Consider the following 27,650-nt stretch of genomic DNA (forward strand, 5'->3'; position numbering starts at 1 on the left):
TAATTACCCCCTTTTTCTGAATCTATGTAGTTCTATCCAGTTGGTGTATTAGAACCAACCTCTTGGATAGCTTATTTTTATGGCCTCCATTATTAGTTTGTATTAATTGCCCCTTCTACCCCCTCCCCCCCACTACACCCCCACCACACCCTATACCCTTCCGAAAACAACAGCTGGGATACACAGCGTTTGAGATCGTAGCCTGTGCGGTCATGTGACCTGGGTGAAGCATGTGGGTTTGTTTACTCCTGATGTGGTCCCCTGTAATAGCGATCTCTGTATTTTGTAACATCCCACACCCTTCTGAAAATAATAGCTGGTATATACAGTATCTGGGATCATAGCCTGTGCGGTCATGTGACCTGGGTGAAGCATGTGGGTTTGTTTACTTCTGGCGCGGCGTCTAGGTCCCCTTTAATAGCGATTTATGTATTCAAGTAAAGAATTGCTATGCATTTACATCAGCTTCTCCCTGCATAGCATTTAAATGCGGTGGTTTAATATAGATTTTGAAACTGATTAGGATTGTGATTCTGTGCAAGTTTGAGGGAGGCGGGGATGTGTCTAAACGCTGTATTGGATGCTTGAGGTGGTGAGGGGGACGGCCCATGCTGTCATGTGATCTCGTTGGTAACACCCACGTGGGCAGCATTAGCTGGTGTATGGGACGCCCTGGATCGCACGTCACTTCCTGGTCTTTCGTGCCTGCTATGTAGAATATGTGATGATCTGGTGACGCAGCCTATGGGGTCACATGACCCGGATGAACAATGTGGAATTGTTTACTTCCGGCACGGACTTTGGCTGTATCAGAGCGGTGAGTGCGTGCTTAGTATACATCCGGGGTTTCCCAGGTAACGGGGCGTTCCTGGAGGCAATTATCTAGTTAAGATAACCCCTGTATGGGAGTATTTAAGGAGAGTCAGCAACAGGGTAAGACGTCCATTGTATACATCCACATGGAGAGGTGTGTGCTGCTGAATGAGTAGCCCCCTTAACAGCTATTAGGTACAGTTAGGTCCAGAAATATTTGGACAGTGACACAATTTTCGCGAGTTGGGCTCTGCATGCCACCACATTGGATTTGAAATTAAATCTCTACAACAGAATTCAAGTGCAGATTGTAACGTTTAATTTGAAGGTTTGAACAAAAATATCTGATAGAAATTGTAGGAATTGTACACATTTCTTTACAAACACTCCACATTTTAGGAGGTCAAAAGTAATTGGACAAATAAACCAAACCCAAACAAAATATTTTTATTTTCAATATTTTGTTGCGAATCCTTTGGAGGCAATCACTGCCTTAAGTCTGGAACCCATGGACATCACCAAACGCTGGGTTTCCTCCTTCTTAATGCTTTGCCAGGCCTTTACAGCCGCAGCCTTCAGGTCTTGCTTGTTTGTGGGTCTTTCCGTCTTAAGTCTGGATTTGAGCAAGTGAAATGCATGCTCAATTGGGTTAAGATCTGGTGATTGACTTGGCCATTGCAGAATGTTCCACTTTTTTGCACTCATGAACTCCTGGGTAGCTTTGGCTGTATGCTTGGGGTCATTGTCCATCTGTTCTATGAAGCGCCGTCCGATCAACTTTGCGGCATTTGGCTGAATCTGGGCTGAAAGTATATCCCGGTACACTTCAGAATTCATCTGGCTACTCTTGTCTGCTGTTATGTCATCAATAAACACAAGTGACCCAGTGCCATTGAAAGCCATGCATGCCCATGCCATCACGTTGCCTCCACCATGTTTTACAGAGGATGTGGTGTGCCTTGGATCATGTGCCGTTCCCTTTCTTCTCCAAACTTTTTTTTTTCCCATCATTTTGGTACAGATTGATCTTTGTCTCATCTGTCCATAGAATACTTTTCCAGAACTGAGCTGGCTTCATGAGGTGTTTTTCAGCAAATTTAACTCTGGCCTGTCTATTTTTGGAATTGATGAATGGTTTGCATCTAGATGTGAACCCTTTGTATTTACTTTCATTGAGTCTTCTCTTTACTGTTGACTTAGAGACAGATACACCTACTTCACTGAGAGTGTTCTGGACTTCAGTTGATGTTGTGAATGGGTTCTTCTTCACCAAAGAAAGTATGCGGCGATCATCCACCACTGTTGTCATCCGTGGACGCCCAGGCCTTTTTGAGTTCCCAAGCTCACCAGTCAATTCCTTTTTTCTCAGAATGTACCCGACTGTTGATTTTGCTACTCCAAGCATGTCTGCTATCTCTCTGATGGATTTTTTCTTTTTTTTCAGCCTCAGGATGTTCTGCTTCATCTCAATTGAGAGTTCCTTAGACCGCATGTTGTCTGGTCACAGCAACAGCTTCCAAATGCAAAACCACACACCTGTAATCAACCCCAGACCTTTTAACTACTTCATTGATTACAGGTTAACGAGGGAGACGCCTTCAGAGTTATTTGCAGCCCTTAGAGTCCCTTGTCCAATTACTTTTGGTCCCTTGAAAAAGAGGAGGCTATGCATTACAGAGCTATGATTCCTAAACCCTTTCTCCGATTTGGATGTGAAAACTCTCATATTGCAGCTGGGAGTGTGCACTTTCAGCCCATATTATATATATAATTGTATTTCTGAACATGTTTTTGTAAACAGCTAAAATAACAAAACTTGTGTCACTGTCCAAATATTTCTGGACCTAACTGTATGTCTGCTCTATATCTTAAGATTTTCTACATTATGGTTTGGATTTGGGGTTTTTTTGATATCTGTCTGTTCCACAGGTGATTGGGCCAGTCATCTTTCATTGTCTCCTGATGAACCCTAACTAATTATATGGAGAGAAACGCGTTGAGACTGTATGAATCTGTATTATTGGGTTGAGAACCATGGAAAGCTCGGATGCCTGTACGTTTTGAAAAAGGATTGCTAAGGGATTAATTCTGACTCAAACATCTCTCAGATAAGTTTATTTTCCCTATCTTTCCTGACTAATAATGGTATAACCCTTAGACCTCATTTTGATCACGAGGGAGATTAGGGATATCCTAGGAGGGAAAGCCGCCGAGGAATGGGGGCACCTTTTTACATTTAGGGTGTGTTGTGACTTCATGTTGCAGCTCCATTGGCAGGTAGAGGAATGAGAGAGTAAGGGTCATCTAGATACTGTACCTTTGGCAGGATTATTAATACGATTATCTATGGAATAATTGTGTTGTTCCTTTGGGCGGATATATTGGAGCTTTCCTATGGTCCTGGTATTATTTGTATGTGTTATATAATTTTCACAGGTGGAATTTTGAATTTTTAATGAATTTCAATAAAAATTGTTTTTATACTATTTAATTTAAGGTAGCACTCTGGGTCTATAGTGTCAGAAATATACCAGAAATGTCTCAGAAGTGACCAGAAGGTAAAATTTTACTCTTTCTAACTGAGTTTGCCACTATCACAATTTATTTGTTAAATCCCATACTTAACACCTTACTCCCACCATGTTCCCCTATGCCCTCACAGTCTTTACCCCTCTCCTCCTTACTCTTCTTTGCTATCCCCACACCCCAGCACTCTCTAAACAAATATTCATCTCCCCTTCCCTCCTGCCTTCTCATCTGTCCTCATCTGCTGACCTGCTCTTAAACCTCAGATCGCTCCTTATATCACGCAGACCATGCCGTCCACTTTCCTTTTCCCACCTGCTCTCCCTTTCTCTACTTCTTCTCACTGCTGGTGACATATCCCCCAACCCTGGCCCCCCACAGATGGTACACCTTTCTTTATCACCCATTTATCACTCCCCACATACTAGTAACTACCGCAATCTCTCCAATATAAAATCCATTCCCCTCTCACCTACTCCAATGCTCCCTCTCTCTGGAGCACTCTGGAATGCCCGATCTGTCTGTAATAAACTGCACATCATTCACGATCTCTTTACCTCCAGCAATCTATCCTTTCTGGGCCTCACCGAAACATGGCTGAAACCTTCTTTCTAACAACTGCAGCTTTAACCCAATCCCACCTCTACCCTCTCTTGTCCTGCCTTCCTTTGAAATGCACTTTGTCCGAATCTATTCTCCCTCTAACCTCCAAGTGGCTGTCATATACAGACCCCCAGGCGCTACCACTGCATTCTTCAACCACTTCTCTGCCTACACTTTCTCTCTGCTGACATTCCCACCATCATCATGGGTGACTTCAACATCCCCACTGACAACTGCCAGTCGGCAGCCTCCAAACTCCTGTCCCTCGCTTTGTCTTTTGGTCTAACTCAGTGGTCCGCCTCTGCCACCCATAAAGATGGATACACACTAGACCTTATCTTCACCCGCCTCTGTTCCCTTTCTGATCTCACAACTTCCTCCCTCCCCCTATCTGACCACCATCTGCTGACCTTTTCAGCCCTGTCCTCCTCACCTGCCCCCCCTGTCCAGCACCTAGCACATCCCCGCAGAAACCTTGCACACCTCAACATGCACACCCTCTGTAACTCTATCCTTCCACTGTCCTCCATATTGTTACTCCACGACACAAACAGTGCCACCACTTTCTACAACACCACTCTCACATCAGCTATTGATTCAGTCGCTCCCCTTGTGCATGGCAGAGTGAGACGAATCAATAGACAGCCCTGGCACAACAGCCTCACTAAAAAACTACGGCAAGTGTCTAGGGCTGCAGAGCGGTGCTGGAAGAAAACGCACTCCCAGGAAGACTTCACCACATTCAAAAATGCAATTCACACATTTCATTCAGCCCTCACCTCCGCTAAACAGGATTACTTCAGAAACCTTATATCCTCTTTAACACACAACCCCAAACAGTTATTCAATACTTTCAACTCCCTCCTTCGCCCACCACTGCCCCCTCCAACCTTCCTCATTTCTGCAGAAGACTTTGCCACTTATTTCAAAGAAAAAAAAAAAAACAAAAAAAAAAAACGACCAAATAAGGCAAGTCTTCTCTGCTCAGTCACCATAACCCCTTCACATAACAGACCACTGCCCCTCCCCCATAAACTTTCTCCCCACCATCACCGAAGAAGAGCTTGCACGTTTTCTCTCAAAAGCGCACCTCACCACCTGCGCACTTGACCCACTTGACCCACCTCCTCCCCAACCTCACCCCTATCCTTATTCCAGCCTTAACCCATCTTTTCAACCTATCTTTAACGACTGGTACCTTCTCTTCTGCCTTTAAACATGCATCAGTTACACCTATCCTAAAGAAACCTTCCCTCGACCGAACCTCTACTAACAGCTACCGCCCCATATCACTACTCCCGTTCACCTCAAAACTCCTGGAACAGCACGTCCATGCTGAATTTTCCTCCCACTTCTCAATCTAATTCTCTCTTTGACAACCTACAGTCCGGTTTCCGTCCTCATCATTCTACCGAAACTGCCCTGACTAAAATCACGAATGACTTACTTACTGCCAAAGCTAACAAGCACTTCTCCATACTCCTACTTCTAGACCTGTCCTCAGCTTCAATACTGTCGACCACTCCCTCCTATTACAGATCCTCTCTTCCCTTGGTGTCAGAGATCTCGCCCTCTCTTGGATCTCTTCATACCTTTCCAACCACACTTTTAGTGTCTCCCACTCCCACACAACCTCTTCATCCCGCCATCTCTCTGTTGGCGTCCCTCAAGGCTCTGTCCTGGGACCCTTACTTTTTTCTATCTATACATTTGGCCTGGGACAACTCATAAAGTCCCATGGCTTCCAGTACTACCTATATGCTGATGACACTCAGATCTACCTCTCTGGCCCAGATGTCACATCTCTGCTGTCCAGAATCCCGAAGTGTCTATCTGCTATATCCTCCTTTTTCTCCTCTCGCTTCCTAAAGCTCAATGTGGCCAAAACTGAACTAATCATCTTTCCTCCATCTCACCTACACGCTTCCCTGATCTATCTATTACAATAAATAACACCAGGCTCTCGCCAGTACCCAAAGTTTGCTGCCTCGGAGTGACCTTTGACTCTGCCTTGTCCTTTATACCACACATCCAATCCCTCACCACCTTGTGCCGTCTTCAACTCAAAAATATTTCCAGAATCCGTCCTTTCCTCAACTCGCAATCAACAAAAATGCTAGTGTATGCCCTCATAATCTCCCGCCTCGATTACTGTAACATCCTCCTCTGTGGCCTCCCTGCTAACACGCTCGCCCCTCTCCAGTCCATCCTTAATTCTGCTGCCTGACTGATCCACCTCTCTCCTCAATACCACCCCGCTTCTCCTCTCTGCAAGTCCCTCCACTGGCTCCCAATCTTCCACCGTATCCAATTCAAACTACTAACACTGACCTACAAAGCTGTGCATAATCTGTCTCCTCCGTATATCTCTGAACTACTCTCCCACTAAACTCCAACACGTCACCTCCGGTCCTCCCAAGATCTCCTTCTCTCCTCCTCTCTCATTCGCTCCTCACGCAACCGACTCCAAGACTTCTCCCGAGCATCCCCAGTCTTCTGGAACTCGCTGCCTCAACACGTCAGACTATCTGCTACCCTTGCAAGCTTCAAAACAGAACCTGAAAACCCATCTATTCAGAAATGCCTATAATCTACAATGACCTCACTGCTTCACTACAGTGCGGAGCTGCCGCCCGACCACCGTGCAGAGCTGCCACCCGACCACCGTGCGGAGCTGCCGCCCGACCACCATGCAGAGCTGCCGCCCGACCACCATGCAGAGCTGCCGCCCGACCACCATGCAGAGCTGCCGCCCGACCACCATGCGGAGCTGCCGCCCGAACACCGTGCGGAGCTGCCGCCCAATATACACCCCACCTGTCTCCTCCCCAAAATCCTATAGAATATAAGCCCGCAAGGGTAGGGCCCTCTTCCCTCTGTACTAGTCTGTCTACTGTAACTTGTGTATGTATTCTGTATGTAACCCCTTCTCATGTACAGCACCATGGAACTAATGGTGCTCTATAAATTAATAATAATAATAATAATTTAGGGACCAGATCACATTTGAAGTAAATCTGAGGGCCTATGTGACAGAAAATACCCAAAATGACCCCATTCTAAATATTGCACCCCTCAATCTGCTCAAAACCACATTCAAATGCACCATACAATTTGTTGTACAATTTCTACTAAGTACGCCGATACCCCATATGTGGTGGAAAATTAGTGTTTGGGCACCCTGCAGGGCTTCCTGGAAGGGAAGGAGTGCCAATTGAGTTTTGAAATGCAAAATTAGTTAAAATCATGAGGACGCCATGTCGCCGTCATACCTCGGATTTGATCCATCTGCTATATGGGGTGGAGAACAATAGTTTGGGCATACAGCAGGGCTCGGAAGCAGCACTCTTTGAATTTTGGAGCGTCATTTTGGCAGGAAAAGATTGCGGATGCCATTTGATGATCCCTTGACATGCCAAAACAGCATGAAAGGCGAGTCACAAAATTTTATACTATTGGGCGATGGAGAAAAAATAATTACATTTTTTATCACTAAAATGTTGTTTTAACCCCAAATTTTCAATTTTCATAAGTCGAATAGGTAAAAAAAAGCCCCATAATGTCAATTGCTGCTGAAAGCTGCAATACCTCACATGTAGCTGTACAGTACTATTTGGCCACAACGCAGTGCTCGGGAGCGAAGGAGAGTAATTTAATTTTTGCTGCCACCCCCATTTTCCACAGTTGGGATGGTGCTCTTAGGTTTCGAAGCTTCCCCCTTTTTCCTTCAAAAGTAACGATGGTCTTTGTGGCCAAACAGTTCAATTTATATGTTGTCAGACCACAGAACATGTCTACAAAAATTAAGGTCTTTGTTCCCTTGGGCATTTGCAAAGATTAATCTTGCTTTTTTATATTTTTTGTGGAGTAATGGCTTCTTCTTGGCAGAGTGGCTTTTCAGCCCATATTGTTACAGTACTCGTTTCACTGTGGATAATGACATAATCTTACCAGCTTACACCAGCATATTCACAAGGTCTTTTGTTTTTGGGTTGATATGCACATGTCTGACCAAAGCACGTTCATCCCTGGTACACATAACCTATCTCCTTCCTGAGCGGTATGATGGCTGGACATTCCCATCTTGTTTGTACTTGCGTATAATTATACAGGTGAACGAGGCACCTTCAAGCAACTGGAAATTGCACCCAAGGATGAAACAGACTTGTGCAAGTCCACAATTCTCTTCCTGAGATCTTGGCTGATTTCGTTTGACTTTCTCATGATGCTACACAAAGAAGCAATGTGTTTCACGTGTGAATTAAAGTACACCCACACGTGTGTCTCTAACTCAGATGTTGCCAATAAACCTATTAGAGCTTCCAAAAACATGACATCATCATATTGGCTGTCCCATATTGTTTAAAGGCATAGTACTCTAAGTGTACAGTACAGACCAAAGGTTTGAACACACCTCATTCAAAGAGTTTTCTTCATTTTCATGACTCTGAAAATTGTAGATTCACATTGAAGGCATCGAAACTATGAATTAACACATGTGGAATGAAATACTCAACAAAAAAGTGTGAAACAACTGAAAATATGTCTTATATTCTAGGTTATTCAAAGTAGCCACATTTTGCTTTGATTACTGCTTTGCACACTCTTGGCATTCTCTTGATGAGCTTCAAGAGGTAGTCACCGGAAATGGTTTTCACTTCACAGGTGTGCCCTGTCACGTTTAATAAGTGGGATTTCTTGCCTTATAAATGGGGTTGGGACCATCAGTTGTGTTGTGCAGAAGTCTGGTGGATACACAGCTGATAGTCCTACTGAATAGACTGTTAGAATTTGTATTCTGGCAAGAAAAAAGCAGCTAAGTAAAGAAAAACAAGTGTCCATCATTACTTTAAGAAATGAAGGTCAGTCAGTCCGAAAAATTGGGAAAACTTTGAAAGTGTCCCCAAGTACAGTGGCAAAAAACATCAAATGCTACAAAGAAACTGGCTCACAGGAGGACCGCCCCAGGAAAGGAAGACCAAGAGTCACCTCTGCTGCGGAACATAAGTTTATCCGAGTCACCAGCCTCAGAAATCGCAGGTTAACAGCAGCTCAGATTAGAGACCAGGTCAATGCCACATAGAGTTCTAGCAGCAGACACATCTCTAGAAAAACTGTTAAGAGAAGACTTTGTGCAGCAGGCATTCATGGTAAAATAGCTGCTAGGAAACTACTGCTAAGGACAGGCAACAAGCAGAAGAGACTTGTTTGGAATAAAAAACACATGGAATGGACATTAGACCAGTGGAAATCTGTGCTTTGGTCTGATGAGTCCAAATTTGAGATCTTTGGATCCAACCACAGTGTCTTTGTGTGACGCAGAAAAGGTGAACGGATGGACTCTACATGCCTGGTTCCCACCGTGAAGCACGGAGGAGAAGGTGTGATGGTGTAGGGGTGCTTTGCTGGTGACATTGTTGGGGATTTATTCAAAATTGAAGGCATACTGAACCAGCATGGCTACGACAGCATCTTGCAGCGGCATGCTATTCCATCCGGTTTGCGTTTAGTTGGACCATCATTTATTTTTCAACAGGACAATGAACCCAAACACACCTCCAGGCTGTGTAAGGGCTATTTGACTAAGAAGGAGAGTGATGGGGTGCCACGCCAGACCTGAACCCAATCGAGATGGTTTGGGGTGAGCTGGACCGCAAAGTGAAGGCAAAAGGGCCAACAAGTGCTAAGCATCTCTGGGAACTCTTTCAAGACTGTTGGAAGAACATTTCCGGTGACTACCTCTTGAAGCTCATCAAGAGAATGCCAAGAGTGTGCAAAGCAGTAATCAAAGCAAAAGGTGGCTACTTTGAAGAACCTAGAATATACGAAATATTTTCAGTTGTTTCATACTTTTTTCTTAAGTATGACATTCCACATGTGTTAATTCATAGTTTTGATGCCTTCAATGTGAATCTACAATTTTCAGAGGCATGAAAATAAAAAAAACTCTTTGAATGTGAAGGTGTGTCCAAACTTTTGGTCTGTACTGTATGTACGGTAAACTTTTGACTCTGCAGAAAATAATAAAAATGCCTTAAAACATTCTCTCTTGCTCTCATTATTCTGGCATTTAGCAAATATAAATAAAATATAAATAAGTTTGGTTCCTAATTGACCTAAGAAGGGAAAGGTGTAATCTGTTGTCATGTCAGATAGTGAGAAAAACATGCATATGTGTGTTTTTAGATAGTGCATGTATACTTCTGGTTTCAACTGTAGTTTTTTGGGGGGACTACTATAACGCTATTTTTACAAAATAAAGGTTTTTTTTCAATCATCGAATTTTGAAGACTATAGGGTTTTTTTTTAAACTTTTCTGCTGACAGAGTCATATGAGGATTTTTTTTTGAAGGATGAGTTGAAGTTTTTATTGTTACCATTTTGGTCCACATAATGTTTTTTGATTGCATTCTATTCCATGTTTTGTGAAGCAGCATCAAGGAGAAACAGCAATCCTGAAATCAATGTGCTTGATATGGATGTGTCACTTATTATGCTTTGTGTTCTAGTTTCAATACAATTAGTATTTTATCAGCAGGAAATTATCACTGCCTGACTACATATCAGGTGCCAGACAGTAAAGGTCACGTCTCACTAAGCGACATCGCTAGCAACATCGCTGCTGAGTCACGGGTTTTGTGACGCAACAGCGATCTTGCTAGCGATGTCGCTGTGTGTGACATCTAGCAACAACCTGGCCCCTGCTGTGAGGTCGCCTGTTGTTGCTGAATGTCCTGGACCATTTTTTAATTGTTGCTCTCCCGCTGTGAAGCACACATCGCTGTGTGTGACAGCGAGAGAGCAACAAACTGAATGTGCAGGGATCAGGGAGCCGGCTTCTGACAGCCTGCGGTAAGCTGTAACCAAGGTAAATATCGGGTAACCAAGCGAAGCACTTTGCTTGGTTACCCGATATTTTCCTTGGTTACTAGCGTCCGCCGCTCTCAGGCTGTCAGTGCCGGCTCCCTGCTCCCTGCACTCGTAGCCAGAGTACACATCGGGTAAATAAGCAAAGCGGTTTGCTTATTAACCCGATGTGTACTCTGGCTACGAGTGCAGGGAGCCAGCGCTAAGCGGTGTGCGCTGGTAACCAAGGTAAATATCGGGTAACCAAGCGCTTGGTTACCCAATATTTACCTTAGTTACCAAGCGCAGCATCGCTTCCACGCGTCGCTGGTGGCTGGGGACTAGTCACTGGTCGCTGGTGAGATCTGCCTGTTTGACAGCTCCCCAGCGACCATGTAGCGACGCTCCAGCGATCCCTGCCAGGTCAGGTCGCTGGTGGGATCGCTGGAGCGTCGCTTAGTGTGACGGTACCTTAAGGCTAGCCTGTGTAACCCCACCGCCACCACTGAGTAGCAGCTTGCTGACAATTCACAGAATACACAGGAATCTGTTTAGTCAGGGGTATGGGTGGGGTTATACACAGCCCAGAAGTCTTAGCTCTTTTATATCTACATCAGACAAAACAAGGATCTATGAAATCTACACCAAGCAGCCCAGTAAGTGATACATTCCTGGAATCAGACTTTTTTGAATATGCTACTGTCAGATTATATAGCAAAAACCTGCTGACAGATTCCTTTTAAATAAGGAAAGGAAATAGTTTATGGTCCACTAGATAATAAATGGCCTTTACACAGCAAATTAATACTTAAACAATAATTGTAATGTTATCAGACAAACTTTACTTTTGTTATGATAAGAATTATAAAACTTCTATTTTTATTTATCTGAAAGTAACTTAACACCTTCGGAGCTAGAGATCTCTGGAAGCTGGTACAATGTTCATACTTTGAACATACAGTACAAATAGTAGGAATCTGGCTAGTGGGGGCAATGCCTAGTAAAAGACTACTTAAGCAAGCATTGTTGCCCTTCCCGTGGTTGTTCCTTCCCGGTGAAAGACCTGGCTAGTTTCCTGCAAGCGTTGAGAAACATGTGATGGGGTCTCCGCGGCTTTCTCATTTGCATACTTCCCAGGGGGCTTTGCTCTAGAATCACTGCGTTGAGAAACACGTGATGGTGTCTCCGCAGTGGATATGTTGATCTCCCTAAGGTCAACAATGCTTGCTTAAGTAGTCTTTTACTAGGCATTGCCCCCACTAGCCAGATTCCTACTCCACACTGATAAGGGGCAAATACCCCGAAACGGCTGTCTGTGGATGGATACCATGTTTGGTATAGGTGGTCTCCTTGACTGGAGACTGCCCTTCCCGTGGTTGTTCCTTCCCGGTGAAAGACCTGGCTAGTTTCCTGCAAGCGTTGAGAAACATGTGATGGTGTCTCCGCGGCTTGCTCATTTGCATACTTCCCAGGGGGCTTTGCTCTAGAATCACTGCGTTGAGAAACACGTGATGGTGTCTCCGCAGTGGATATGTTGATCTCCCTAAGGTCAACAATGCTTGTTCCAGTTCAGATAAGTACACTCCTTTACATTTTTTGTCACACTTTAATTTCATATAATACTTATAAAAATGTATGGCTTTTACTTTAAAATTATTTTTCTGTTCCCGCAGCACCCTCAGTCAGATATGGTGACGCCCCGATTGGACGACAACCCCACAACTTTAGAGGCAATTGAGGAGGCTACTGAAGAACCTGCGCCCTCTGATGAACCGCTGCAACCTAATGTTCGGAAAAGGAAGGCCGCCCCAGTGACACCCGCCGATTTTTATTCCTTAGCCAACAAAATTTTAGCCCAGCACAAAAGTTGACCAGTAAACACCTTTTCCACATTTGCGGCTAACAGACTGAGCAAGACTGGAGGCCACACAGAGGGACCACACAGAGAGACTCATGTTCGAGGTTCTAAGGAAGGCATCACGCGGTGAACTGGATGAGACTGTTACTTTGAGTAGTATGATAGAGCTAGATCAATCTAATCTTAATTCATGGACTCATCCACAGCCCCTCCGCAGTACAATGAAAAGGGATGCCTCCGCCAAACCTGCACCTTGAGCCCCCCCACATCCCCCCCACAGTATCCCATGTATTCTAATCAAGCCTTTTTTAGCTCAACTTTTGTCTCCCACCAGGCCAGGATGCGCCGCCCGATACGAAGATGGCAACTGAGATTATCAATTGTGTGTAATTTTACTTGATTGTTTCGATCGGTAACGTGTGTATTGTAATAATAAATTTATTTTGGTTCAATCTTGCAGCCTGCTTTACTTAATTCAGCATATAGTTGTGACGCCCTGGCAAAACCAGGTAGTCACAGAGATTGTACCATACTCCACCCTCCTTGGCATACCAACACAAAACCCACACCCAAGTACACCACACAGTCAGTAAAGCCTAGTCACCTCCTCATGACAAGGGACACACCAGTGGGTGGGACCAGGCAGATGGGAGCGCCCACCTAGGGGTCCTACAGTGTTAGGGGCGGGAACACAGGAGTCAAGTACTGACAGTTGAAGTGAAGGAGTCTGAAGCACAGCGGAGTCAGGGGTTGAGGCCCCTGGACTACCGGACTAGGTGGCAGACGGCAAGCAGGACCACAGGCGACGGAGATCCGGTCGCGGGAGACCATAAGTGGACTGGGGCAGGGTTGTAGCCCGCCGGTGCCGACAGCGGGAATCCGGTCCGGAGGCTGTACACAGTCGGGGTGCCTGGACCCTAGGACGAGGAAGGTTGCAAGCCCATTGTTAACTGTCCAGCCGAGGACAAGCTTTCAGACATTGTTCTACAGAAGCCCAGAGAGCGAAACGGATGCCAAACACGGGGATAGGGTGTCCGTCAGAACCCACAAAGATCCCAAGGGTCAGATTTTGCGGGTCACAGCTCCCAACATACACAGTACCGGGAGTGGACTTCCCCGTTCCAAGCGGAGTTGTCCCAGCGAACGATGTCGTTAGCGATCTCGTTATGTATGAAGTGGCCTTAATGTCAAGTCTATCTGTGAGCGAGGATTCTGGTTCTGGGCAACAGTCACCACAGGATCCTTATTACAATAAAGCTTTTTTAACAGTTATAAGTAAATAAGTCATATATAGTAGATAAGCGAGTGGTTATGAGACGGACATTGGATTTTATTCTATGAATTGATACATAACATTCAAGTTTCTATCAAATATTCCATTTAAAGTTAAAACATTTGAACATCAGTCATTACTAATTTTCTAATATCCACGATAACATAACACAAATTGAATTTATCATGTGCTATACAGATTCTACACTTTGCTTGCTCTTACTTTCCTTACCCATAACAGCTATAGCTTTTTCCACAACTTGTTCTCGAGCCTCTGATGATCCCATGTCAGCAACAACCAGAGACACACTTTTTGCCCCAAGTTCAAGACACTTACTTCTCACCTATAATTAAGCAGAAGTTACTGTCAGATATCTTTAGGTTATTACGCGAAAGATACAATGAAGTATAGAACAGGCAAGAGATTTACACAATTGTTATATTATTTCTCAAAAGAACTACAACGTACAAGCAAAGCTTATGATTTGCTTAATGGTGTTGTCCACTACTTGGACAAACCCTTCTCATTCCACATGTGCGCCCCCATTTAAATAAAAAGCCTATATAATTATCTCCAGTGTCGGCGTGGTTCCAGCAGTGTCAGAACTCAGGTTGCCCGGGCTCACGTAACATCGGATTCCCTATGTCGCTTACCTCATGTACAGGGCATTGCAGGACCTTAGGTATCCTGGTTATGACTACTAGCAACTAACTAACTGTGACTATATGCGTGGTCATAATCATGGATACCTAAGGTCCTGAAGTGCCCTGCACTTGAGGTAAGCAACACAGTGAATGAGAAGAACAATACTACATTTCTAATTGTAGGTATTTGCTAATATTATTATTATACCACCTACTACATATTAGGATGTGATTTTGACGAGTTAAGTAATTAACAGGAAGTGAGCGTTGTGGCTGGCTGCTCCCTTCCTGTTGATTGTGTGTGTTCCAAGGTGGGGTGACAATGGCCTGCAATGATTGGACGCGGGGCTCGAGTGTCATAATGTCACTTGAGCCCACAAGCGCGAATTCTGACACTGCTGGAACCGTGCCAGAGAGGAGTATAGGCTTTTTATTTTTATGGGAGTGCACATGACGAATGAGAAGGGATTGCTGAAATAGTGGAACAAGCCCTTTAAAGGGTGCCACTCCAGCGGTGTCGATACTGCCTCTTCCAGGAACATTAAGTCAACAATTTCTCACTTCACTCTCCTGTCCTTCGGATAAATAAGACATCCTTAGGAAGTGAGCTTGCAGTTGCTTTCACTTCCTTTGGATGTCTTGATTTCTCCGACAGAGAAGACAATGGTGCAGCTGGTGATTAGCTGTAGGGATCACGTCACATAACGTCATGTGATCCTTGGGGATGTAGATGCCAACACCGCTGGAATGGCATCCGCAGCCAAGGTGAATATAGGTATTATTTTACGGGGGGGGGGGGGGGGTAGGGAGGGTGCTAACAGAGATTGAGAAGGGTTGTCTGAGTACTGAACATCCATATTAAGAGTTGTATCCTTTTCTCAGCTCATCATTTACATTGAAGGAGAACAAATGTCACTAGGATGCAGAATATAAATAAGCCAATACGGTAGGTACAATGCTCTGAGCTCTAGTAGACAAACAATGGGTTCTTAATAAAGTTGGTGCAAATTGATTTGCAGTATATAGTTCAGGGCCAGGTCAGTATTCTCTGGCAGCTGGACAGTAGCCCTGAAAAACAACTCTTAACTGAAGGCACTGGCTGTTTGTTGATTAGCCAGCCTGTCATGACATCACATGTGTCACGCCACAGCTATAATGACGCTCTGGGCCGGCTGGTCAAAAGAAGAACCACGGATGCCGGGAAGTAGGAAGCGGTTCTCATGGCTCTTGTCTAGCAGCCAGAGACCACTAACCTGGTGGGTGGACTGGGTCCTTTTAGTTGACTTGCACCAACTCTTGTCCTGGCATGTACAGTTAGGTCCAGAAATATTTGGACAGTGACACAAGTTTTGTTATTTTAGCTGTTTACAAAAACATGTTCAGAAATACAATTATATATATAATATGGGCTGAAAGTACACACTCCCAGCTGCAATACGAGAGTTTTCACATCCAAATCGGAGAAAGGGTTTAGGAATCATAGCTCTGTAATGCATAGCCTCCTCTTTTTCAAGGGACCAAAGGTAATTGGACAAGGGACTCTAAGGGCTGCAATTAACTCTGAAGGCGTCTCCCTCGTTAACCTGTAATCAATGAAGTAGTTAAAAGATCTGGGGTTGATTACAGGTGTGTGGTTTTGCATTTGGAGGCTGTTGCTGTGACCAGACAACATGCGGTCTAAGGAACTCTCAATTGAGGTGAAGCAGAACATCCTGAGGCTGAAAAAAAAGAAAAAATCCATCAGAGAGATAGCAGACATGCTTGGAGTAGCAAAATCAACAGTCAGGTACATTCTGAGAAAAAAGGAATTGACTGGTAAGCTTGGGAACTCAAAAAGGCCTGGGCGTCCACGGATGACAACAGTGGTGGATGATCGCCGCATACTTTCTTTGGTGAAGAAGAACCCGTTCACAACATCAACTGAAGTCCAGAACACTCTCAGTGAAGTAGGTGTATCTGTCTCTAAGTCAACAGTAAAGAGAAGACTCCATGAAAGTAAATACAAAGGGTTCACATCTAGATGCAAACCATTCATCAATTTCAAAAATAGACAGGCCAGAGTTAAATTTGCTGAAAAACACCTCATGAAGCCAGCTCAGTTCTGGAAAAATATTCTATGGACAGATGAGACAAAGATCAACCTGTACCAGAATGATGGGAAGAAAAAAGTTTGGAGAAGAAAGGGAACGGCACATGATCCAAGGCACACCACATCCTCTGTAAAACATGGTGGAGGCAACGTGATGGCATGGGCATGCATGGCTTTCAATGGCACTGGGTCACTTGTGTTTATTGATGACATAACAGCAGACAAGAGTAGCCAGATGAATTCTGAAGTGTACTGGGATATACTTTCAGCCCAGATTCAGCCAAATGCCGCAAAGTTGATCGGACGGCGCTTCATAGTACAGATGGACAATGACCCCAAGCATACAGCCAAAGCTACCCAGGAGTTCGTGAGTGCTAAAAAGTGGAACATTCTGCAATGGCCAAGTCAATTACCAGATCTTAACCCAATTGAGCATGCATTTCACTTGCTCAAATCCAGATTTAAGACGGAAAGACCCACAAACAAGCAAGACCTGAAGGCTGCGGCTGTAAAGGCCTGGCAAAGCATTAAGAAGGAGGAAACCCAGCGTTTGGTGATGTCCATGGGTTCCAGACTTAAGGCAGTGATTGCCTCCAAAGGATTCGCAACAAAATATTGAAAATAAAAATATTTTGTTTGGGTTTGGTTTATTTGTCCAATTACTTTTGACCTCCTAAAATGTGGAGTGTTTGTAAAGAAATGTGTACAATTCCTACAATTTCTATCAGATATTTTTGTTCAAACCTTCAAATTAAACGTTACAATCTGCACTTGAATTCTGTTGTAGAGGTTTCATTTCAAATCCAATGTGGTGGCATGCAGAGCCCAACTCGCGAAAATTGTGTCACTGTCCAAATATTTCTGGACCCAACTGTATGTGAATGCTACTGTGAGGTATGTAACATGTACCAACTACGTTAACATTTTTGGAGACTAAATACATCCTTTCATGGCAAATATACTCATTAATGGCAGTGGGCTCTTTCAGCTGGACAACGCACCGTTCTGCATTGCAAAAATTGTTTAGGAATGTTTGAGAATCATAACAGAGCTCAAGGTGTTGCCCTGCACTGCAAATTCCTCAATTCTCAGGCTTATCAAGCATCTGTAATATGTACTGGACAAACCAGTTAAGACATGGAGGTCCAACTTTACAACTTATAGGCGCTAAAAGGTCTGCTGCTAATGCCTTGGTTTAACAGGAAACCCTCAAAGGTTTTGTGAAGTCCATGACTTGATAAATCAGAGATAATTTGGTTGCACAAGGGGCAACCTACACGATATTAGTCAGAATGTTTTCTTTTTTATGGCTGGATCCTTGATTAGTGTCAAGACATTTTGGGGAGCTATTCAAATTAAGGCAAAATATGGAGTGTCAGTATTCCAAAGGTCTGGTATTAACATTTGACATTAATTAGGCTTAGGCTAGGTTCACATTTCCATTGTTTTAAATCCGTCAGGTCCGTCAGCAACGGATCAGTTGTTTTTTAGATGTCAACGACACAACGGATGTGTTTTTCACAGAATTCCTTTCACAGGAATCCTGTGAAAAAACTGATCCGTCGCGTCCATTACATCCGCTATGCGTCCGTTTTTTGATGGATCAGTCATGATCCGTTTGTGTTTGGGACAGCCCAGTGGGTGTGCCAAACATGCTGGGCATGCTCAGTATAGCATGACGGAATCCAGCGCTGGATTCCGCTGTAAGACGGATTATGACGGAATGCAGCCCCATAGACAAACATTACAAGCTTGATGGATGGCGACGGATTCCTGCGTGGTGCGTTAATTTTGACGGCCAGAAAAACGTTACATTCTGCGTTGCTCCCGCCCGGCGGTCAGTCAAAAAACGACTGATCGTGGCGCAGCGGATGCAACGCAAGGTCATCAGTCGCAATCCGCCACTAATACAAGTCTATGGGACACAACGGAATCCGCTAAACGGATGCCGTTGTTTACCAGAGCCGCGGATTGTGACTGATACATTTTAATGGAAATGTGAACCTAGCCTTAGATGCACTGAAAACACAGTTCATTGACGAGTGCTGCTTTCCATTGATAAAAAGGTGAATAGAGTGATATTAACCGTCACAAACAAGTATTAACGTTACAGTCGCATGCTGCTGTATGCAGCTGGCTCAGGAGCCGGTACGATGCCCAAGAAATGCACGATCAAAACTACAATTCGCCAAACGAAAAAAACAAAAAAAAAGCCCTCACATGGCACGTAGCCATTAAACTACAAAAGTTATGGGTCTTGAAAAAATGGCAAGAAAAAATAAAAGTACAAAAGAGAAAAATGAAAAGAATCTGCCTGAGCAATACTGGGTTAAAGTGTAAAAACGTGATATTCTAATCTCATAAAACCCAGTTACATGCCATGAAGAATGAAATCTCATTATTATGTTCCAATTAGTGAAACAAATCAACTAATCAATCCAGAAAAAGTATAACTAGATACTAAAACAGCACTCAAACTAGAGAATTCAATACATTAGTAAGTGCAGCTCCAAGGGGATGTCTCATCCAGACAAGCTTTTGCAATAAAACTACCGGTAATCAGCATGACGCTGTGGGTCTGGCCTCTGATACCCCTGGCAAACAGCTTATATCACTAGGTAAATCTGAAGCTAGCCATAACAATTTTTTTTATTTTGTTTATTAAACAACAGAAATGTACCAGGTGCAAGATAGAGACAGATATAGTATATGTATACAGAACTGTGATAATTTCAACATTAATAAAGTATATATCCAAGGTACCTGGGGTGTATTGACACCTACGCAAGGCACAGAAAATAAAAATGAAACATAACACAAGTACAGGAGTGACCGCTTCCACCATTAGGCACCAACCTAAAAGCATTTAACACAAATACCAGCCCGTAATACAATTGCTATAGTATAACACTGAACAAATCCAGAAAATCATCACATTTAAGCGGATAACGTCAAAGGAGGGGAGTTCCACATCTCCCAGACTTTGCTATAGTTCTCAGGACATCCCCTATTTTGATACACTATCTGTTCATAGGGAAGCATTGCGTTTACTAGTTTGATCCGTGCACACGCAGTTTGGAGGGAGCTGCCCATCCACCGCAAGGCAATAAGTTTCCTGGCCATAAAAAGGACTCCTGCAAAAAGTTTTTGTAGTGATGAGACAAGGTTCCCTTGTCCAAGACTCCAAACAGACAGAGCAGCGGATCGATGGGTATGGGAAAGGAGTTGCATCTTAAATAATCTCAGTGGGGTTAAATATGCCTGGAGTACTATATAAATTTGAATCATTCTATTGTTATTTGAAGGGGAGACCTTAGTTGGTGATTCAAAAACTTCCTCCTACTGCATATTCAGATCTAGCAGCCCCCACTTTTCCTTAGCTGCCAAGGTTGAGATTTGTTCCCCACGGACAACAAGTATATAGAGAGAAAATCAATCCTTTCGGACCTGAGTAACCCTATCAAAGGAAAGGAACGTCCAGCTTCCAGGCTGATGAGTGCAAATTTGCATCAAGTATTTGCTGATTACGTGCTGCATTCATCTTTCCTTCAACTTTGACCAAGTTTCCTGTGCCTTTTGTAGCTCAAACATCTCCACATCATCAGCAATCCACCTCCGTACTTTACAGTAGGAATGGTGTTCCGTTCATCATAGGCCTTGTTGATATCTCTCCAAATTTAGTGTTTATAGTTGTGGCCAAAAAGTTTGATTTTGGTCTCATCACTCCAATCTACCTTGTTCCAGAAGTTTTGAGGCTTGCCTCTGTGCTGTTTGGCGTATTGTAGGCGAGATACTTTGTGGCATTTGTGCAGTAATGGCTTTCTTCTGGCGACTTGACCATGCAGCCCATTTTTCTTCAAGTGCCTCCTTATTGTGCATCTAGAAACAGCCACACAGCTAGTTTGCAGTGAGTCCTGTATTTCATGTTATTTGTGGGTTTTTCTTTGCATCCCAAACACTTTTCCTGGCAGTTGTGGCCAAAATTTTTCTTGGTCTACCTGATTGTGGTTTGGTTTTTACAGAGCCCCTGATTTTCCATTTGTTAATCACAGTTTGAACACTGCTGACTGGCATTATCAATTCCTTAGATATATTTTTGAATCCATTTCCTGTTTTATACAGTTCAACTATCTTTTTCTGTAGATCAGTTGATTTTTTTTTTTGCTTTCCCCATGACACACAAACCAGAAACGTCAGTGGCTGGATGAAAGATGCAAGAGTCTGTCTGGATCCCAGAAGCTCACTCAGCTTTTATGCACACACACTGATTACAAGCAAACAAGTCACAGGTGAGGCTGTTACCTTTATTAGCCATTCAAACCCAGTTGTGTCAACATCTGTGTCTGTTATCAGGCCAAAATGACCAGGGTATGTGAACTTTTGATCAGGGTCTTTTGGATGTTTTTTTGTTGTCATTATGATTTAAAAAGAGAAAACACAGTAGTTTGACAAAAATGGCCTCACCCAACCCCGAACCATGAGTGGAAAAAAAAAGTTTTTTTGTTATTATTCATATCGTCTGAAAAAAGGCCAAGAAATCTGCCGGGGTGTGTAAACTTTTGAGCACAACTGTATTTAGCGGAATTAATGACTAATGACTTAGGTCCCCCCCATTTTCATAACTAACAAAGGTACAGCAGCAGCTCTCAGCTGTATCTTGGCTGGTTATCCAAAATAAAGGGGATCCCACATTTATTAGTTTAATTATTTCAATAACTATTTTTAAAAAACGGCATAGGGTCCCCCCATTTTTCAAAATGATCCAAGGGACATCAGAAAACTGGGTGCTAATAGTTTTAGGGTGGGAAGGGCCATGGTTATTTGGCCTTTCCCAGCCTAAAAATAGCCTGAAAAAAGCAGACCGCAGTGGCTCTAGAGGTGGCGCATCTATTAGACGCGCCAAATCTGGCGCTGTACTTGGCTCGTCCTGGTGCGGTGCAAACGGGGTAATATATAGGGTTGATGCTGCCTGTGAATTGCCAGCTGGCCTAAAGCCCTGGTATTAGTAATGGGTGGGTGTCTAGAAGGCACCCCCATTACTAATCTAGTAGAAATATTTAAAAAAATATTTTATTTGAACAAACACCCCCCCCCCCCGACTCCAGCACTTATTCACCAATTTATTAAAAATGTATTTGATAAAAAAAAAAAGTCTGCCGTAATCCATAGTGAGGACCCATGACGTTCCCCAAAAGCAAACCTGAAAGACGTAAAAAAAAAAGAGAAAATGACTAAAGAAAGACAAACAACACGTCACGCCCCCTCACGAAGCTTGGAAGAAACGTGTCGAGGAGGGGGGGGGACGCAGATTTGGCAATCCTCAAGTGTTATTTAAGGTAATGTGCACTTCATACCCTTAATATTTGAATCAACCACTGAAGGCACTGTAATATAACTAAAACATCAAAGAGAATTGCACATTTGTTTTTTTGCACTGTATGTAATGTATCCTAGTACCCTAGTGATTTGGTGATGCAAATCTGTTGGTGGCGATATATATACTGCTCAAAAAAATAAAGGGAACACTTAAACAACAAAATTGTAATTTAGTGTTCCCTTTAGTTTTTTGAGCAGTCTATGTTCAATAAGGTTTTTTAGTGGTACTCCTGCCTGGTATCATTGCTCCTTGAATTAGATGCAGTATAGATTTCTTGTGAAGCATTCTTGGTTGGTGTTTGTCCGTGTCCCCTTTTACAGATAAAAACTTTTTTCCATCTATTTGAAATACTACTTGCTATTTTATTCTATGTTTTTAAGTATAATTAATAAAAATATATATATTTTTTTAATTGCCTAATGCGGGCGTCACACGGGACGATAAATCGTGCAATTGCATAAGTGATCGCACCCGTCCCCGTCGTTTGTGCGTCACGGGCAATTAGTTGCCCGTGGCGCACAAAGTCGTTTACCCCTCCGTCACACGGACTTACCTCCCAGGCGACGTCGCTGTGGGCGGCGAACATCCTCTTCCTGAAGGAGGAGGGACGTTCGGCGTCACAGCGACATCACTCGGCAGCCGGCCAATAGAAGCGGAGGGGCGGAGATGAGCGGGACGTAACATCCCGCCCACCTCCTTCCTTCAGCATTGCCGGCGGGATGCAGGTAAGCTGTGTTCGTCGCTCCCGGGTTGTCACACGGAGTGATGTGTGCTGCCACGGGAGCGACGAACAACCGGAGCACAGAAGGAGGAACGAGATTATGAAAATGAACAACGTGTCAACGATGTACGAGAAGGTGAGTATTTCGGCTCGTTCATAGGTGTCACACGGTACGGTATCTCTGACGATGCCGGATGTGCGTCACTAACGACGGGACCCCGACGACATATCGCCAGATATATCGTACTGTGTGACGCCCGCATTAGTCACTTCTGTTGTTTTCAATTGATACATTGATTGAATGAAGGGATATATAATATTCTGAAGTGCTGTCTTACAATATATTGGAAAATTTTTAGGACAATTATGTCAAAATATATTCAGATTAAGCAAAGGTTTCCAGGCACATAAAAGCGTAATTAGAAATCGAACGTGACATTAGTTAATCACTTATGCAATATAAGTAGGATTAAGTTAAGATAACTTACGTGAGATAACCTTCTGTGACAAGTTATCAAGCTGGTGTGTTTGAGTCATAATAACTAGTGATGAGTGAGCACTCCCATGCTTGGGAGCTTCGATACTCATAAGGAGCAGCTGGATGTTTGGATGGGTACGACTTGAGTACCGAGTATAAATGAAGTCAACAGAGGACTCGGAGCATTTTTCTTGGAAATCTGGAAAAATGCTCGAGTCCTCCACTGACTTCCATTATACTCGGTACACGAGTTAAGCCCATCCGAACACCCAACTTCTCATTACAGGTATTGAGCACCCCAGCAGGGTAGTGCTTGCTCATCACAATTAATAACCTTTGCTACATCTGAATATTATTTTTTTTTTATATTGGAGCCCAAGTGGGGATGGAAAATTTCTTACAACCAAACGCTGATCGTCCACATGAAAAATTCAAAACTCGTGTTCGCTTGTTATTGTTGCCTGAAAAGCACTTTAAAGGGAGTCTGACACCCCAAAAACACAATCTAAACCAAGAAAATATTCATATGGGGGACATATCTACAAACACAAAAACAGGATACTCAGGCGAGCAGTGGGAACAAAGAGCAAAAAAAAATGGCCATTTGTGACCTGGTGACAAAGTCCTTTTTAATGGGGAAAAAAAAAAATCCTATCAATGATCGGTACCGTAGTACTTTATGACATTGAAATCTTTAGCACTGCATTTCACTTGTCAACTCAATCTGGACTGAATTTAAGAAAATACTCTGTTCTAACCCTGAAAACATCAGTAGAAGCCATGTATGTCAATGTATCAATGTATTTACTGGACCAGCTTAGAAGAGAATCTGTCACCAGGTTTTTGCTCCCCCATCTGAGAGCAGCGTATTGTAAGGACAGAGATCCTGATTCCAGCGATGTGTCACTTTCTGAGCTGGATGCTGCAGTTTTGATAAAATCACTTATCTGATGCAGATCTACCACTTCTCTGAATGCTGAGCTCAGTATATTTCTGCCCACATCACTGATTGACAGCTGTGTGCACGGTGCAAAGGCAGAAGGCTGCAAACTAGTGGTGGGGTGGGGTTACACAAAACTCATGAATATAGAGGAGTACATGGCAACAGGGTTTACTAGTCTACTAGTGATAATCTCATGCTGATTACAGTGATTTTAAGCTACAGCAAGCAGCCCAATAAGTGATACACCAGTAAAATCAGAGTCTCCTGCACACAGCGGAATTAGAGGAAACGCAAAGCCACGCACACAGGGGGACACATAGTGACGCAAAAAACATGGACAACGGGGAATATGGTTAAAATAGTGACATGGAACGTGAAAGGTCTGAAATCACCTCACAAGCGCATGATGGTTCTGAGACATCTTAAAAGATTGAAGGTAGATATCGCACTGCTGCAGGAAACGCATTTACTACGGGAAGATTTTTTCCGAATGCAGAAATTATGGGTAGGAAAAGTAGTTGGGTCGCGCTCCCCGGGAAGGAAAGCAGAGGTTATGATTCTATTAAACAAAACATTTCAATCATACGATAACTTCCCAAGATAGCGATGAGGAAGGTAGATATGTCCATATAAAATTAAACAGCCCGCAGGGAGAGTTTAGCATACACAATATATATGCCCCCAACAATGAACAGAATTCGTTTTTCAAACTCATCACAAGTAAAGTGGGAATGGACACAGAACGGAACAAAATAGTGGGAGATTTCAATGCGGTGGTCTTAGGGGAAGAGGATAGGCGACATAACAGGGGTCAAGGTGGGCAGACAAGAACGACAAAAGGCTTCATGGCTAAGCTGCTGGAAGACACAAATCTGAAAGACAGTTGGAGGCTACAGCACCCATATGATCGTGAATTCACTCACTACTCACATCCGCATGACGCATGGTCAAGAATTGATTATATTCTGGTTGACCAATCATTTTTGAGTAGGGTCAAGGATGTGGATATTGAGAACATGGTGATATCGGATCACAGCCCGGTGACCTTAGAAATAAATTACACAGTTCAGAGGGGATCAGACTATTTGTGGAGATTCCCGTCCTTTTTACTTAGGGATACGGACTTTGTTAAAATACTGAAGGACTGGTGGGAAGAGTATAGTAACACTAATAGTGAACATGAGACGAATGTAATGTTATTTTGGGAAGCAGCAAAAGCAGTGCTGAGAGGGAGGCTAACGGGGTATGTTGCTACAATCAAGAGACATACACATACACAATAACAAGAAGCTAGTGATACGCTTAGAGAAAAATATCTGAAATATTTGGGAACTATGTCCCAAAAAGCAAAAGAGGAATGGAAGGGGGCGAAACAAGAGTTCGATCTTTGGGCAGGAAAAAGGGAAGAGCTAGTACGGTCACAAATGGAGGTTGACCTGCATAGATATGGCAATAAAGCAGGGAAATTACTGGCCAATTTGGCTAAGGGAAGGCGACCAATGACTTCAATAACCAGCATGACTGGACAGGAGGGGAACAAATCCACAAAACCACAGGAAATTAACCAGATCTTGGGGGATTACTATGAGAAACTGTATAGTAAGGAGAATGAGGGTGGTGAAGGAGGGGCAGAATGGCTGAAACAAATAAACCTCACCCGACTCAGCACAGAGGAGCTGACTAGTCTGAATGCAGAAGTCACAATAGAAGAAGTCCAAAAGGTGATAGGAGAGTTAAACGTACATAAAGCTCCGGGACCCGATGGGTTCAATGGGGAATTCTATAAAGTGATGAAGGAGCAGATCTCACCGATATTGACACATATGTTTAACAAAATATTGGAAGGCATTGAAATATCGAGTCACCTCAACACGGCATATATAAAACTCATACCTAAGGGAGAGAAAAACCTAGATAATCCAGCAAATTATAGACTGATCTCTTTGATCAACCAGGACCTAAAACTACTGGCCAAATTGATGGCCAACAGACTGGCGGAGATATTGCCGAATGTAATCTCTCCGGCCCAATCAGGGTTTGTAAAGAGGAGATCGGCGGTGACCAATATAAGAAAAACCATGCTAGTAATGGATGCCAATAGGCACGGACAACCACAGAAGGGGGCATTTCCAGCCATGATCACATTAGATGCCGAAAAAGCATTTGATAATGTAAGGTGGTCATGGCTGGAAACAGTAATGGATGAGGTAGGCATTCAGGGAGCATTTAGAACATTCATTAGAGTATTATATGCGAGTCCTAAAGCCAGGGTGGCGACACCAGGATTTCTATCGAGACCTTTCTCATTGACTAAAGGGACTAGACAGGGGTGCCTACTGTTCCCCCTCCTGTTCAATCTGGCGATCGAGCCCCTATCAAAAATGTTGAATGAGGGAAAATGCTTTGAAGGTATCAACATTGGAGGGGAGGTGCTACGGTCAGCCCTGTTCGCGGACGACATTATATTGTTTATCAATAAACCCCAGAAGAAACTCCCAATGACACTACAACGGATAGAGAAATTTGGAAACTTGGCAGGTTTTAAATTAAATAAGGCAAAATGTGAAATACTGTTTCCACACCAACAGAGCACAGCGGTGTTGGCAGCTCGGGGAATAGGAGACAATGTCTATGGGATACCAATAGCGAGAACCCACGTTAAATATCTGGGAATCCAAGTGGGACGCCAACCTGCATCGATATATGAGTTAAATTTTAAACCACTGATAATGAAAATAGAACGGGAATTGAAGATGTGGGAGGGGCTTCCATTGTCCCTACTGGGTAGGAACCATCTTCTAAAAATGATGAGTTTCCCGAAACTACTATACCCAATGCAGACTATCCCTATATTATTAAAACACACAGACGTAAACAGGCTGAACAAGGCGTTTTCGACCTTCTTGTGGAGGGGAAAAAGGCCGAGAATAAAGGCTGAGAAATTAATCCAGACGCTGGAGAAGGGGGGGTATTAAAATGCCAAACATTAGAGCAGGGGTCTCAAACTCGGCTGGGTGTATGGGCCGCACAGAGGAAAAAAAATAATTTGGGGGGCCGCATTCTTTGCAGGACAAAGTGACATTTTTATTGGTACCTTATATAATATATTTTATTGTTTTTTTACACACCTTGGGATCACTGATTTTGAACATTTTCACTTGTTCATTATAGCAAACGTGCACATTCTTTGTTTAAATATAAACTTTTTATATATATATATATATATATATTTTATTCCTTTCTTGTAACTAATAGTCTTACAAGTAGCACTATATAGAAATTTTGACCAACATCTTTTAGTAATGTTCCCCATATTGTTGTAACGTGCCCATCCTTGTCCCCTTGTAGTATTCTGCCCCATCCCACAGTAATGTGCCCATCCTTGTCCCCTTGTAGTATTGTGCCCCATCCCACAGTAATGTGCCCATCCCAGAGTAATGTGCCCATCCTTGTCCCCTTGTAGTATTGTGCCCCATCCC

At 43.4% G+C, this 27,650-nt stretch overlaps 1 protein-coding gene across 1 annotated transcript in view; it reads right to left on the reverse strand.

Moving 5' to 3' along the window:
• Positions 1 to 27,650, reverse strand: part of HSD11B1L (hydroxysteroid 11-beta dehydrogenase 1 like) — a 140,199-nt gene that overhangs the window by 70,625 nt on the left and 41,924 nt on the right. Inside the window, exon 3 of the mRNA XM_075314729.1 lies at positions 14,151 to 14,262. Coding sequence (XP_075170844.1) covers positions 14,151 to 14,262 — 112 coding nt within the window. The remainder of the gene's footprint in view (positions 1 to 14,150; positions 14,263 to 27,650) is intronic.

This window comes from Anomaloglossus baeobatrachus, chromosome 1 (assembly GCF_048569485.1).
Source record: "Anomaloglossus baeobatrachus isolate aAnoBae1 chromosome 1, aAnoBae1.hap1, whole genome shotgun sequence".
In the NCBI taxonomy this organism is placed as follows: domain Eukaryota; kingdom Metazoa; phylum Chordata; class Amphibia; order Anura; family Aromobatidae; genus Anomaloglossus; species Anomaloglossus baeobatrachus.